Source organism: Caretta caretta, chromosome 6 (assembly GCF_965140235.1).
Source record: "Caretta caretta isolate rCarCar2 chromosome 6, rCarCar1.hap1, whole genome shotgun sequence".
Taxonomy (NCBI): Eukaryota; Metazoa; Chordata; order Testudines; family Cheloniidae; genus Caretta; species Caretta caretta.
In genome coordinates this window covers 28452595-28467003 of record NC_134211.1, presented here as the reverse complement: position 1 = coordinate 28467003, position 14409 = coordinate 28452595, and the positions used below count along the sequence as shown (strand labels likewise).

General features: G+C 44.0%; 1 protein-coding gene across 12 annotated transcripts in view; it reads right to left on the bottom strand.

Annotated features, from left to right (window-relative positions):
- Positions 1 to 14409, bottom strand: part of ABCC8 (ATP binding cassette subfamily C member 8) — a 139864-nt gene that overhangs the window by 11909 nt on the left and 113546 nt on the right. For 9 of the 12 annotated variants that reach the window (XM_075129353.1, XM_075129354.1, XM_075129355.1 and 6 more), the window contains 4 exons: positions 13489 to 13646; positions 12319 to 12411; positions 8826 to 8928; positions 650 to 763 (listed from right to left, as the gene is read on the bottom strand). In XM_075129353.1, coding sequence (XP_074985454.1) covers positions 650 to 763; positions 8826 to 8928; positions 12319 to 12411; positions 13489 to 13646 — 468 coding nt within the window. Of the gene's footprint in view, positions 1 to 649; positions 764 to 3587; positions 4419 to 7040; positions 7472 to 8825; positions 8929 to 12318; positions 12412 to 13488; positions 13647 to 14409 lie in introns of those variants that run through there. The other 3 variants (XR_012668890.1, XR_012668889.1, XM_075129362.1) reach the window with 3 other exon arrangements.

Genomic DNA, 14409 nt, shown 5'->3' with positions numbered 1-14409 from the left:
AATTTCACTTTTTGCTAATATGAAATACTGGAAAAGAAACAGCATAACACTATTAGGCCACCAAGCACTTCCATTCCTCCAAGACAGCTTTTTAATTGTTTCGGTGAAGTTTATTCAGAGTACAAAGTCTTAATAAGCTGGACCACTGAATGAAACATTTGGTGCACATTAAAACAGTGGCAAGACTGGTTGCAAGTTAAATATTCTAGTCATGGTGCTCTGGTATTATGGTGCTGCATGCCAATATTCAAAAAGAAAATAAAAGCTGAGAGAGAGAGAGAGAAACAGATATAACTTTTCTATAAAAAAAAAAAAGCCTGAATATCTAGAATGAGAGATTGCAGCATAATGGTGAGTAAATTAGTGATCTAGTAATACTACTTTTCAATTAGTATGAATGATAACATTTTGATATATTTATTAATAACTGCAATATATATTACTTAAATGGGATTTAAGAACTCAGAAAAGAATATGCTTAACAAACATATCACCCACGCAATGTGAATTGAAGTTAATGTACTATTTCAGTGTTTTTTACAGCTTCCCAATAAGGATGTGTAAACAGCACCTTCTGTCCTTCCCATCTTTGTGTCCTGAAGAAAGCAGTGTGTGTGTGGGAAGCCACTCAATGCATGATTTAACTTACCATAAGAGCATAGGTTAGTCCTAAACCCACAAGTCCTGAAGAGAGCTGATTGTACAAGGAATTGGTAATAGAAGTCACAGCTGCTATGAGAACCACACATGCCCCAATGTATTCCTGAAGGAATATGAACAAGCTCCATCACTATATATCACACACACGCGCACACACATAGAGAGAGAGAGAGACACCATGCAAATGTTTCGGTAAGTTCAGTTTGAAACAATAAACCCTTTACACGGCTAAGACTGAAACACATGCAGAAGATTTTAAATAATCTGTGGGTAGAGATGGCCATTTAACCCCCATTTTTGTTTCAGTGTCCCATGACCCCTCTCTCACTTCTTGGTATTGTCGGTTGTATCCACTGTTGTGTCCCCATCCCATCTTAAATTAGGCTTGGTCTACATGTAATTTTTGTACCAATACAACTATCTCAGTTAGGTGTGTGATGTTTTACTGAAATAGTTATACTGATACAATGCCTAGTATAGATTCAGTTATACCCATAATATAAAGGTGCCATATATTAGAATAGCTTATTCCCTACATTTACAGGATTAAGCTATACTTGTATAACTGTGTCCACACTAGAGGTTATGGAACTGGTGTAGTTAAAGTGGTACAATTTTTGCATACAGATAAAAACTTTAGAATGGGAAGTCAGTGGGGCAGGGACTGGCCTCCTCTATGGCCACATCTATGCTGGCAACTGGACAAAGGTAAAGGCTGTGTGTACACTTGCCCACATAACCCACACCTGCACAGTGTCCAAATATGCTGTGCTGGACACGGGTGTATACTCTGAACCTGGGAATACCCATGTCCACACAGCTTTTTTTTGGGTAAGCAAGGTTAGCACTAGTATTTCAGGGGCAGTATCCCAAGGCTCTATGAGTCACAGAATACATTCTAGGATCTGCCTTGCTGTGTGTGTTGGTGGGACTGCAGATGCCTTCACACATTTGGTGATGGGAGCTCCCACTCACCCCTCTCCTGCCCAACTGGTGGAAGACATGGCATTAGTGACCGATGGTACCCTGCTCCTTCTTGTGAGACAAATGAGAGTGCATTGCAATACAGGACCGGTGACAATTTTGGGTGAAAGGATTCGGACCTCTCTCACAAGCCAAAGAATGGTGGCCAGGATGGGGAGTAATGCACTGTTGCCCCATGACACAGAGGACTACCAGCATTGCAACTGTAAGTCCATGGGAGGCCACCACTTCTGGACCAGGAGAATCAGCACCGTGTGTTGGGATTACATAGTGTTGGAAACTTGAGATGACGACCAGTGGCCACAGAACTTCAGGATGAGGAAGCCAACATTCATGGAGCTCTGTGAAGAGCCGGCCCCAACCCTACAGTGGGAGAACACAAGGGTTTGGAGACCCATCCCAATGCAGGAGCAGATGGCTATAGCCCTCTGGAAGCTGGCAACATCAGACCGCTATCAGCCAGTGCCAAACCACTGTGCGGGTTGTGGTGGTGCAGGTTTGTGAAACCATCCATGCACTCATCTACCCACATGTGGTTGCCATCACCAAAGTTCCAGAAATTACAGTGGGGTCCCAGAGAATGGCCCCATGCAATTCGGAAACACCATCAATGGCACCCACATCCCCATACTTTGCCCACTGAAAGGCATGAGTGAGTACATCAGTTGAAAAGGTTACTACTCACTCGTTCTTAAAAGCTTAGAGGACCACAAAAGCAGATTCCTGAATGCTGTCCAACACATAGGACAGGCCATGACACTGAGTACTGAGGAGATTGGGATTGTACTTGAAGGGGGAGGAAGGGACTTTATTCCCCAGAAGCAATGTGGTTCTCTTTGCCCACAGTTATTCTGGGGGACCCCCACATACTTGCTCCCACACTGCCTAATGAAACCCTAGCCCAGCTTTAAGCACCTGGCAAAATGGAGATTCAACTTCAAACTAAGCAGCTGCAGGATGATAGTGGGGAATACCTTTGAACGGCTGAAGGCTTGTTGATGATGCTTATGCTCTTGGTTGGAGGCCAGTGCAGCCAACACTGTCTGCATTATTGTGGCATGCTTCATAACATTTGTGAGATTAAAGGTGAGTACTTTAGGACAGACTGTGTACAGGACAAGATGGGCTTGCAAAACCTTTACGGAGCAGCTTGATCCAGTGAATGTTCATACTGGGTGCTGGACCACAGTGGGCCAGGGAAACCAAGGATGCAATTTGTGCCTACATTATGGATGAATGGGCGGGCAGGTAGGTAACTGCAGCCTGGTCCCAAACAAAGTGCCACACCCCATGCATCTACTGTAAAAATAAAAGAGGGAACATTTCCATTCACTTGTGTTTCAACACAGCTTTTTTACCCTCCCACTGACTGTCATTAGCCGATTGTTTAGGTAATGACTCATTACAGGTAACTGGGGCAGGGCACCTCTGCAGGTATAGCACCTTCTGTTCTGTGATTGGCCTGCAGATGGTATCTGGCCAGATAAATTGCACTTACACTTATTGTTCTTTCATTTTGTGTTAATGTTCACAACTGTTAGCCAGACCAGTTCAGGTGGATTACTCAGTCTCTGAAGGACCTTGAGAACAGTTGATGAAGCGGGTGGGAGGGGCTTTTACATCTCATTTCTGGTGACTGTGATTGTGGGGGGATTTACCCACCTTCTCTTCCTCCCCACTCCCCTGGCCCAAGTTAATAAAATTACTTGTTATTTCCATGCACACTGCACTTCCAACATGTCTCCAGCTTACTTATATTCACATATACTAGGACAGGGAGAGTTTTGGGGGGTGGGGGTGGTTCTGGGAGGGTCAGACTGGACTTTTCAGTTTTCTACCCCGGAGAGTTATATGACTCAAAGCACTGACTGATAGAGCCCAAAACTGAAAGGGAAAAAACGCTGTACCTTTACCAAAGCCCAAATGACAGGTCCACACACAAGTAAAAGAAACAAACATTTATTGAAACTAGTACATGTAGCATAACTCTGAACATTTTTTTAAAAGAACTGTGAATGAAAACGGAATGGATCAGACTTCCTGAAGAATGTTAAAACTTTATTCCCTATGGCCCCATCTTCCTGGCCCTGATCTTCCCCTACTTTGTACAAGGAGGGGGAATGTCTTTAAAACATTCAGGGGGGTGGGGGGAAGTGATGTCTCCTGAATGGGGTTTGGGGGCTAGACACACGCTGGCCTTCAGGCAGTCTTGAGCTCATTGTTTCCCTCCTCCACGGTCACAGAATTTCCCCGGGAGGGGTTTTGGGTGCCAGTACAGAGTATTGGGCCTGGAGTCTTGCAGCCTCCCAACCCCATCACAGAGGGTGGGGTTTGGGTCCCCTAACTCAGCAGCATGGTGGGCTGCAGGTGCAGGAGGAGTAGTAGCTGGAGGAGGAGGTGCCAATTTATGGATACTGGCACAGCTACTGCGGCAGGCAGGACCTGAATCCATTCCACCTCCCCTTGTATCAGGGACTCCAACAGGGCGTGCTCCCAGTCCCCTTGGGCAACTCCCATCCCCTGTACCATGTGTCCTGCTCCAGGAACCAGATCATTAATGACTCCTGCCTTTGGAAAAAACGTTCCTCCCACTCCATAGACTGTCGCTCCAGCCCAATAGCCATTCCTCTCTTGCCCTTAAAGTCAAACTTCTCCTGGCTCCTTCTGTCGACCCCAATGAGCATATCCTCCAGTGTCATGCTTTGTCTGCCCCTACCGCCCTGGGCTGCTGCTCCTGGATTCTAGGCAGAATGGGTTCACTCTTCTCATTCTTCCTGCCAAGTCAATCACAAGAGCAGCATTATAATTCATCTTTTCTTGGAAAGCAGGTAAGAAATCCTCCCACATAACATAACACTGCTGTGGAGGTCGCAATAGTGATACTTCTCAGCATTTCAGGAATGTGATTGTTTTAGTATCCTTGATTCTCAGACAACTTTTACAGCCCCCAAGAAAGGAACACCTGCTGACAATGGGAGTTAGCATCAACTAATGGTTTTGAAAAAATTAATGTCTTAAAGCGTATGATTGGGCTGGTGGGGGCATTTATTTCTGGGGCAGTAGTAACTGTTCTTAATTCCTTCTTTTAAGGCTGGCCAATGACTGGAGAACCTAGTAGTTTTAAAATTACCAGACTGGGAAGGGGAGATAGATTTCTAGTCCCGTGGTGGGGATCTGCCAATCTGTGACAGAGAGATGTTTGTGCTACTGGTCATCCTATTGATATCACTGAACAGGAGGGTTTGGTGAACTCTGAAGGTGGGCCAAGCACATTTGTGCTGCCTTTGAACTTTAAGAAACCAGTTGGAGTTTCTGCTGCACCAGAAATTTTTTTGACCTATGCTTACAGGACTGGGAGACAATCTGAATGGAAACAGACTGCAGTCCAAGATATCAGACTGAGCCTGCTTGGAGGGGGAGAAGCAAACCACTGCAATTGCCAACCCATCTCCAAACCAGGAAATCATTTCCCTTTTTCCAACAAATAGTGGAGAAAGGAACAGGGAAAGAATCATAGAATCATAGAATATCAGGTTTGGAAGGGACCCCTGAAGGTCATCTAGTCCAACCCCCTGCTCGAAGCAGGACCAATTCCCAGTTAAATCATCCCAGCCAGGGCTTTGTCAAGCCTGACCTTAAAAACCTCTAAGGAAGGAGATTCTACCACCTCCCTAGGTAACGCATTCCAGTGTTTCACCACCCTCTTTGTGAAAAAGTTTTTCCTAATATCCAATCTAAACCTCCCCCACTGCAACTTGAGACCATTACTCCTCGTTCTGTCATCTGCTACCATTGAGAACAGTCTAGAGCCATCCTCTTTGGAACCCCCTCTCAGGTAGTTGAAAGCAGCTATCAAATCCCCCCTCATTCTTCTCTTCTGCAGGCTAAACAATCCCAGCTCCCTCAGCCTCTCCTCATAAGTCATGTGTTCTAGACCCCTAATCATTTTTGTTGCCCTTCGCTGGACTCTCTCCAATTTATCCACATCCTTCTTGTAGTGTGGGGCCCAAAACTGGACACAGTACTCCAGATGAGGCCTCACCAATGTTGAATAGAGGGGAACGATCACGTCCCTCGATCTGCTCGCTATGCCCCTACTTATACATCCCAAAACGCCATTGGCCTTCTTGGCAACAAGGGCACACTGCTGACTCATATCCAGCTTCTCGTCCACTGTCACCCCTAGGTCCTTTTCCGCAGAACTGCTGCCTAGCCATTCGGTCCCTAGTCTGTAGCGGTGCATTGGATTCTTCCATCCTAAGTGCAGGACCCTGCACTTATCCTTATTGAACCTCATCAGATTTCTTTTGGCCCAATCCTCCAATTTGTCTAGGTCCTTCTGTATCCTATCCCTCCCCTCCAGCGTATCTACCACTCCTCCCAGTTTAGTATCATCCGCAAATTTGCTGAGAGTGCAATCCACACCATCCTCCAGATCATTTATGAAGATATTGAACAAAACCGGCCCCAGGACCGACCCTTGGGGCACTCCACTTGACACCGGCTGCCAACTAGACATGGAGCCATTGATCACTACCCGTTGAGCCCGACAATCTAGCCAGCTTTCTACCCACCTTATAGTGCATTCATCCAGCCCATACTTCCTTAACTTGCTGACAAGAATACTGTGGGAGACCGTGTCAAAAGCTTTGCTAAAGTCAAGAAACAATACATCCACTGCTTTCCCTTCATCCACAGAACCAGTAATCTCATCATAAAAGGCGATTAGATTAGTCAGGCATGACCTTCCCTTGGTGAAAAGAAAGAGGGACATCGCACCTGTACTGTGTTCCCTGAACTTCTTGATCAAGGCCGCAAACCAATGACCTCCCTACTGCAAAGTGAAACTGGATTGTTTGTGCAGCCACCAGCACAGATCCCAGACTCTTTCTCCCGGCTTATGGAGCACAGCACTGAGGGGGGAGAGGCAGGACACCAGGGCAAGGTAATGTTTGAAAACATTTATACTGCGACAGAGGGCTGCTGTTGTGTTCCTCAGAGAAGCAAAGGCTCCCCTTCTCTTTTCCTGTACATAACCGATCCTGATACTACACCAAAGCCCAGTTCTGCACAGCTCCCATGTGTGTGTTGTGCAACTGCGGGGAGGGATTATTGTAGTGAAAGTTTGTAATCTTGAAAGGAGCTATAACTCTGGAGAACCATTCATCTAGTACAAATGTCCTGTCCCCACAGCTGGATCTTTCCACCCCCCTCCCTCTTTGTCAGCCTGTTGGCCAATAAACTCACATACCCAGGGGCAATAGGTTAGTTCACGAATAATCCGCTCTATAGCTTCGGCAAAAATGCTTTGTAGTGGTTTACGGTCGTTCAATAAAATGGAATTTACAGTTGTATCTTGGTTGGGGACCATCTGGGTGAGGGTGGGGTTTAACTTACCAGCCTCAGGTTCTAGTTGCTGCTGAGTAGAGAGGTTCTCCTCTTGCTCATCAGGAGGGGCTTGCTGAGCCGTCTTCTCCTTGCAGAGGTGCAGGATGACATGCTCTTCTTTCTCCAAGGCCTCCTCCTCTGCAGTCCCCACCATGGCCTCCATCACCATCCCATCAGCTGATGAGGCTGGTGCAGGTTGAGGAGGGAGTCGTGCATCACCACAGGCTCGGTAGCGGGAGCCTGGGAGAACACTTGGTCCAGCTCCTTGAAGGATAGGCAGATTGGAGGACTTCTCCTGGAGCGACTGGTGGAGTCTTTTGCCTTCTGATACCAGAGCCTCAGGTGCTTTATTCCTTCCCGGGAGTGGGCCAGAGTACAGTGAATGCCCACCTGCACCAGCCTATCTGAAACTTTCAGTTACAGGTGTAAGTTCCTGATGCTGTGGGAGAAGTTGTGGAAAACAGTGAACTCCGACCACACATTTATTGGGACCTGGGTGTGGTTGGCTGACTGGGCGGCAGCTCGTGGAACATGTTCACTTGTACTGATGAAGAGAGTCCAGTGGAAAACTGTTGTGAAGGGGTCAGTGCAGCTCACTGCTACTGGTGAGAATGAGGAGGCAAGGACCTTTATCGATTTGGATAAGGGTCAGGCAGGAAAGGATTCAGTACATTGTGGGAACAGGACTGGAGGACTATTGAACTCAAGACACGCCCCTTACCCCATCCACTCTACGCATTGGCATGGGTACGGGGCCATGCGACAGCCCGAGGCATGTTCATACCCACACCCCGCAGGTCTACTAGCATTCTTTCCCTGGACAGGTCTTGAAACCTGTATTTCTGGGGTTTAGATGTGGACGCTAGGGGGGTTCTGGCACAACCATGTGCTTGGACCATGTCCAGTTGCCAGTGTAGATGTAGTCTATGTTTATACAGTGCCTAGTACAACAGGATCTCGATCATCTCTAGATGCTTCTTCATTATTATTCCTTATTTGCTGAATAGAATACAGGCTAGTTCGCTTTCCTCTGAGTCACCCAAAAAACTGAGTTTAGGTGGCAAATATACCAATATATGTGAAAGTCTAAAATTAATGTGCAGATTGACATGAAATAGACACACTGATGTACTTGTAATGTATATGGAAGAATCACACATTTATAACATGACTAGCAGCAGCTTTGCTACATCGGTGCCTTGCAGAAACAGATACAAATGCCAACACCACACAGCATAAGAAGCTCTCTGTATTGCCTTCCTGAAGACTCATTTTTAACAGATAATTTCTTTCACCTACCTGCTGTACTTGCACTACAAAGGGAACAAGACCACAAAAGGCAATAGCCCTGTCCTTTGGCTGACTCAGGAAGGGCGTAGGCCCAAATCCTCACACACCCTATTGGTGCAGAAAGCAGCCAATACAGTGGAACCTCAGCACAGGTAGCTGGATGGATGAAGCCCAGGTGTACTGACATGCGCAGCCCCCTGTGGGATCTTGATAGCACAGCTAGAGGATCTTTGGCTCTGATCATTCCTCCCCAAAAGGGGAAGGGCGGAGGTGGGGAGGCAGGCAAAAAGGGCCATGAATCCTATTCCTGCTCTGGAATAATTCCTCCCCTCTTGCACTCCATTGGACTTTCATTGATGGGGTAACTTGGGCAAATTTTCTTTAAAAAGACATGTACATGGCAAAGGTGTAGGCTGGATAACTCATATGCATCAATGGAGCGCCAAGATCAAAGCGAAGCATAACACTGCCCTCCCCCGCCCCAAACAGAGTAATGTACTTACCATGCGGACTTCCAGCCAACGATTGGCAGCTGTAAGGAAAAGGGAAGCAATATTGTTGGAATCTGTATATTCAAGAAGCTTTTGTCGGAACCGGCCTTCATACCTTCAAAACAGAAATGGCAAAGCAAGGAGTCAGTGTGTGTCATGAGGCCTTGGAAAAGTGTAAAAAAAAAAAAAAAAGCAAAAGCATTTAATAGGCTGCATTTTTAAGAGCAATTCAACCCAGCCTCTTAATCCGAATACCCAGATATTGGAGTGTATATATTAGACACACACAAACAGAATTTGCATGCCCAAATTATGGAGCTGTAAGTTGCAGCATGCTGCCACAGCTTCTAATTATAGATAAAACTTTAATTTTAAAGGTCTGCATCACAAAACAGTTCAAGAACTGGAACCTCCCGAGTGTCCTAAACATGACCATATGCAATCATCCCTCAGCCACAATGTCCTTTCTTTAGGAACAAATAAGATTTTGCTATCTTCTTAAACTGGAGCTGACATTTTATATAGGACTCTGGGACTAACATTGGCTAGCTGGGCAGTTCATATTAAAACTATAATTTATAAACGACAACAGACTCTGGCTAGTCATTCACTACCATGGCAGCAGTGAGGAAGGTGGCTTGAAATAAAGAAAAAGATAAGAGTCTGAGAAAGTGTGTGCACGCACACACGTGCACAAGAGAGAGAGCAAGAAAGTGAGCAATTGAAAGATGTGTTAGCTGTACAGAAAACACAACTCCTCTTTTCACGACCATATAAAATTGAGTGGGTTATTTGCTATTTGTATTGCAGTAGTGCCTAGGAGCCCCAGTCATGGATCAAGACCCCACAGTGTTAGCGACTGTCTCTTAATTTGTGCATAGACAATGCCCAGTACATTGTGGGAGCCCCTGAACTACAATCAATAAAAGTAGCAATAAGACTTTTATAAACCAGTTTTTCTCTCTTCAAAATAAACCAGCCGAAGAGTACAAAGGCTGTTAAATACAGCAAGTTTGTTTTACATTTACTACTGTAGAACTACACTGATGTACACTAACAACTAGAAGAACATTTGCTAGTTAGTGAAACTTCTGCATTAGGCCTTGATCCTGCAATGATGTCAGTGGGGCTCCATGTGGATGCAGCAGACTGCCCACTCTAGTGCTTTGCAGGATCAGGGTCTTAGCTAGTACTCAAATCAGCCAGGGTAATATACCAAAACATGCACTTTGTACATTTATTTTGATAGCTACTAATAATACTACACAGCATACCAGTAAATGGACTGTAAAATATTTTGTAAAAGAAATGAAGCCTTGGTTATAAAATACAGCTGTTATCAAATCATTACACCGACATGAGGAGAGAGACAGCCAACATTTTGTACAAATGATAAAGCCCGAGTATTAATGAAGTTTTACTGTGTGTCAATTACCAATATTCCTGTATCCCCTTCCAGGTACAGGCTAAAAAGTAATTACCTTTAAAAAATCACAGACCCTCTTTATTAAAATGTCCAGGCTGTTCACAGATTATCCCAGTGGTCATGACACTATAAAACGCTAGGGATTCTGGCAGTGTGCAGTCAGCAGCGGAATGTGTGTGGGCGGTGCAATTGCTGACGAGTACAATTTGTCATTAGAGTGCTGCAAATTTCTCAGAATCTCACTACAGAAATTGTCCCTAAAGTGAAACCCTTCCATGGGGAAACCTTGCTTACATTTTATTTATTATTTAGGACAGACCATGTCAAAGTCCTTTATACACCAGACAACATATGGAGAAGGTATATTTACACCCAGGATACTTGATGAAGGATTCTTTGTGGCTGCAGCGACAGCAGCTGCTGTCTTTCTGATATAATTCCTGGATTTTTATAAATTGCTCAAAATGGCCCAGAAAAAATATAGGACAGTAAGGGTGCCACAGGAACAACTGGTACCTGTTAGCCCTATGGCTGGATTCCTCCTATATTACTGTGTTATTTTTAGGAATGTAGGAGCTGGGTACTTTGTTCAAGCTTTAATGTCTAAACTTCAAATGCCACCGCTACTACTCAGTATGCAGCTGAAAAGCAATATACTCCTAAAAATAGCCAAGATACAAGTTGACACAGAAGCTTGGCATGTAGATGGAATACAAAACCTACTGAATGTCTCCTGCTGTTTGGGTCAAAGATTCATCAGTTATTCTGGGATTTCAAGCTGATGAAATCACAAACATGAGGCTCCCTAAATTCTGAACAGGCTTTGCTGGAGCAGTTCATTTCATGGTGACTGGGGATGGGGTATCACGAGGGAGTGTACTAAACAATGAAGGGTATCAGTGAGGTGGTATTAGGAGTGATTTATTGTAGCAAAACTCTTAAGCAGTGCAGCACTAATGGTCACAACATCTCTGTTAATTTCTGCCAGAGTAGAAGAGGATTAGGATAAGAGACAAAGAGAAAAGCAAGGATTAGAAACCAGAATGGAATAATAAATTTCCTTAATGGGGCACACAGGAGAACACATACCAATAAACTAGAGAAGACTGTTGGCACTTAAACAACAAGCATAATCATAATAATTAATACTGAGAAATACTATGCTGTTCTCCAAACAGCAGCAATATGCCAGCATACTGTACTCTCATTCAGCTACGAAGTTCAAAGCCTGATTGGGATAATTTAAATACCAACATAATTAAATACAGGCAATATGTTTTTGATCTCCATTTTTTCTGTTCTTAAAAAAATTAAACAGAAAAGAAAGGAAATTAAATGCTAAAGACCCTATAGGTTCATAACTTTGTGGACGAAAAGTATTATACAATTATGTAAATGAAACATTAAGGTTGTACAGGAATGACCACAAAGAATTATGGAATTCCAAAGGTGAGTTGTTAGCAGCAATGTTAACTTGCAACATATGTGTATGTGCAGATGAGACGGGGCTCAGAAGACTCAGCTTTGACTCAACCTAGAAATGACAGAGATAATGTTGGTTTGGGGAAGCAGCTGGTAGGTTTGGCAGAACTTTTACTGGCACACCAGGGAGATTATATTATATTTGTAATACAGAAGCACAACTCAGGTGTGTTATTAGATCTTCCTCAGCCGTTTCCAAAAGTCTAAATAGATGTTATGGACAAGGACCAGTCATGCAAGCAAGGACTTAAAAGATCGTTGTATTGTAATTCAAATTCTTCATAAATGCCCAGATTTGTAGCCACCAGCCTCCTTTCTTGCAAGTGTGGATCAAATAACTGGGGGTGCAATTTTACCCCCCCCCTAAAATTATTGGCATCCACATTTTAGATCACTTAAGTGTCCAAGAACTCCATTTACTGATGCAGTGAGGTACTTAAACTTCTAAAGTGACCCAAACCATAATTATCTGCACCTACAAACCGTAGGTGCAAAAGTGGGTGCCTAGTTAAGGGTAGGTTGAACATTTCATTCATGACATATATCCTATGTCTCGCATATATCAAAACAATACAATTTTTTTCTAAAAAAATATACCTGAAAGCTCGTATAGTGGTTAAACCCTCCATAGTCTCTGAAAAATGGCAAAGTAATGGCAGCTGGGTGCTGTCATCCAACTGTTGCAGGTCCCTGGAAACAGTTTTAAAAAGAAAATCAGTTTTAATAATACAGTGATCCTTTTGAAATAAGCACTACAGTGTCTTGGGGAGTAAAATGGAACATCTACAGAACAGAATCTCATGCCCGTGAGCCTAAAACGGCAGAATTTCAAATGCAAAGACTCTGAGATGTTGCTAATGGGACTCTTGCACTAAGACAGATACTCCTAGAAAAGCAAGAGGATCATTCTTACTAAACGCAAACACACAGTACTGGAGCTCTGAGCGGTCTTACTGCACTTCACCCCAACATGCACCTTGTTCCTACATTCCAATTTCTCATGTGGAATGATTTACTTCTGAAACACCATTCTGGCTTCAATTAACTCAAATGAATAGAAGCAATTAATTTTTGCTACACTGCTTAGCAATAACCACCAAATCAATGTAGGCATCGATGATCTATGTAAAGTTAAATTCTGTTTAGTCCTGTAGGAAGTGGGAAAGGGTACAGGTAGCCCCTTCTCAATTTGTGCACATATGCAGGATCTTGGCAGAACGCTTCCACTAGCACTCCTTGAACACTGTGGAGAGGGGATCTACGTGGCTTTATGGGCCTGATGGCATCTAATAGCAACTGAGGGTGAGAGTGCTGCATCTTTTAGAGGCAATCGTGGTACAGATGCGGAGTAAGCTCCACCCCTCAATTTTTCTCCTAGATCCCTGAACTTTTCATTTCCATCTGCCCTGGTCAAGCTAAATGCCTTTGGCCATTTCTGCTTTGCTGCTATATCTTCACACTTCTCCTAAGGCTCAACCTCACCGGAGAGGCTAGCATTTGGCCCTTGTTTTGTGGATTGTGAATTCTGGTATGGTCACTGGTTTAATGATGGAAACAAACTTTTCTCCCACTCAGAAATTCTAATTTAATAGTTATAAACAATGCAGCTGTAAAATGATACATTTTTACTGTGATAGACCTGACTTGCTTTCATGTACGGATACAGCCTTGGCAGGGCCCCGTTTAAAACTCTCTATTTCCTGGTACCAGATCATGAATTTCAGAGTACGTTTTAAATACCAGAATGAGCCCGGTCAATGCTCTTACCTTGAGGCCACTCGAAAGTATTTCTGGATGAAATAACATATGATAGCAAGAGGAAGCAGGGCAATGAGAAACATTGGTGTGACGTAGGAGATTACAGCAAGAGCAGATACACATAGCAAAGTGGAGCGGCTCAGGCACTCCAGGGTAGCAGGAATGTGCTGGATAAATAAAGAACATTTAATATCAAAGGTAAGGCAAACAAAGGAGTAACACACAAGTCAACATCTTATCTCATTCTTCTTCTCCCCATTCACAAAAAGTTACCATAACTTTGAAGATTAACATTTCTGAACTGGCTGATGGATTCTGGGCAAAACTGATGGTATTTTTATGTGGCTCCTCTACACGCATACATTGCACAGCACATTCCTCCAAAAGAATTCATGTCGCACAGCTAGCAATAGAGATGAGGTTAATAACCAGTCAGCTTCAAGGCCTGTGACTATCCTAGGTACCCTCTTTAGTTGGAGGTGCTCTAAACATCTTTTTAGTTCATTCTGGCGCAAGTGCTCCAACCCTGAGACAACGCAGTGTCCCTTTACATTTCTTTACAGAAGAAAAAACATACCCAAGACCCTTCAGCATCTGAAAAGCCTCTAACCAAACAAGTTTTTCAGCATGGATTTTAAAAATAGGATTCCCTTTTTCTGAACACTGCAAGTCATAATGACTTATGAGGAGAGGCTGAGGGAACTTGGATTATTTAGTCTGCAGAAGAGAAGAATGGGGGGGGGGGGGGAGATTTGATAGCTTCTTTTAACTACCTGAAGGGAGGTTCCAAAGAGGATGGATCTAGACTGTTCTCAGTGGTCGCAGATGACAGAATGAGGAATCATAGAATCATAGAATATCAGGGTTGGAAGGGACCCCAGAAGGTCATCTAGTCCAACCCCCTGCTCGAAGCAGGACCAATTCCCAGTT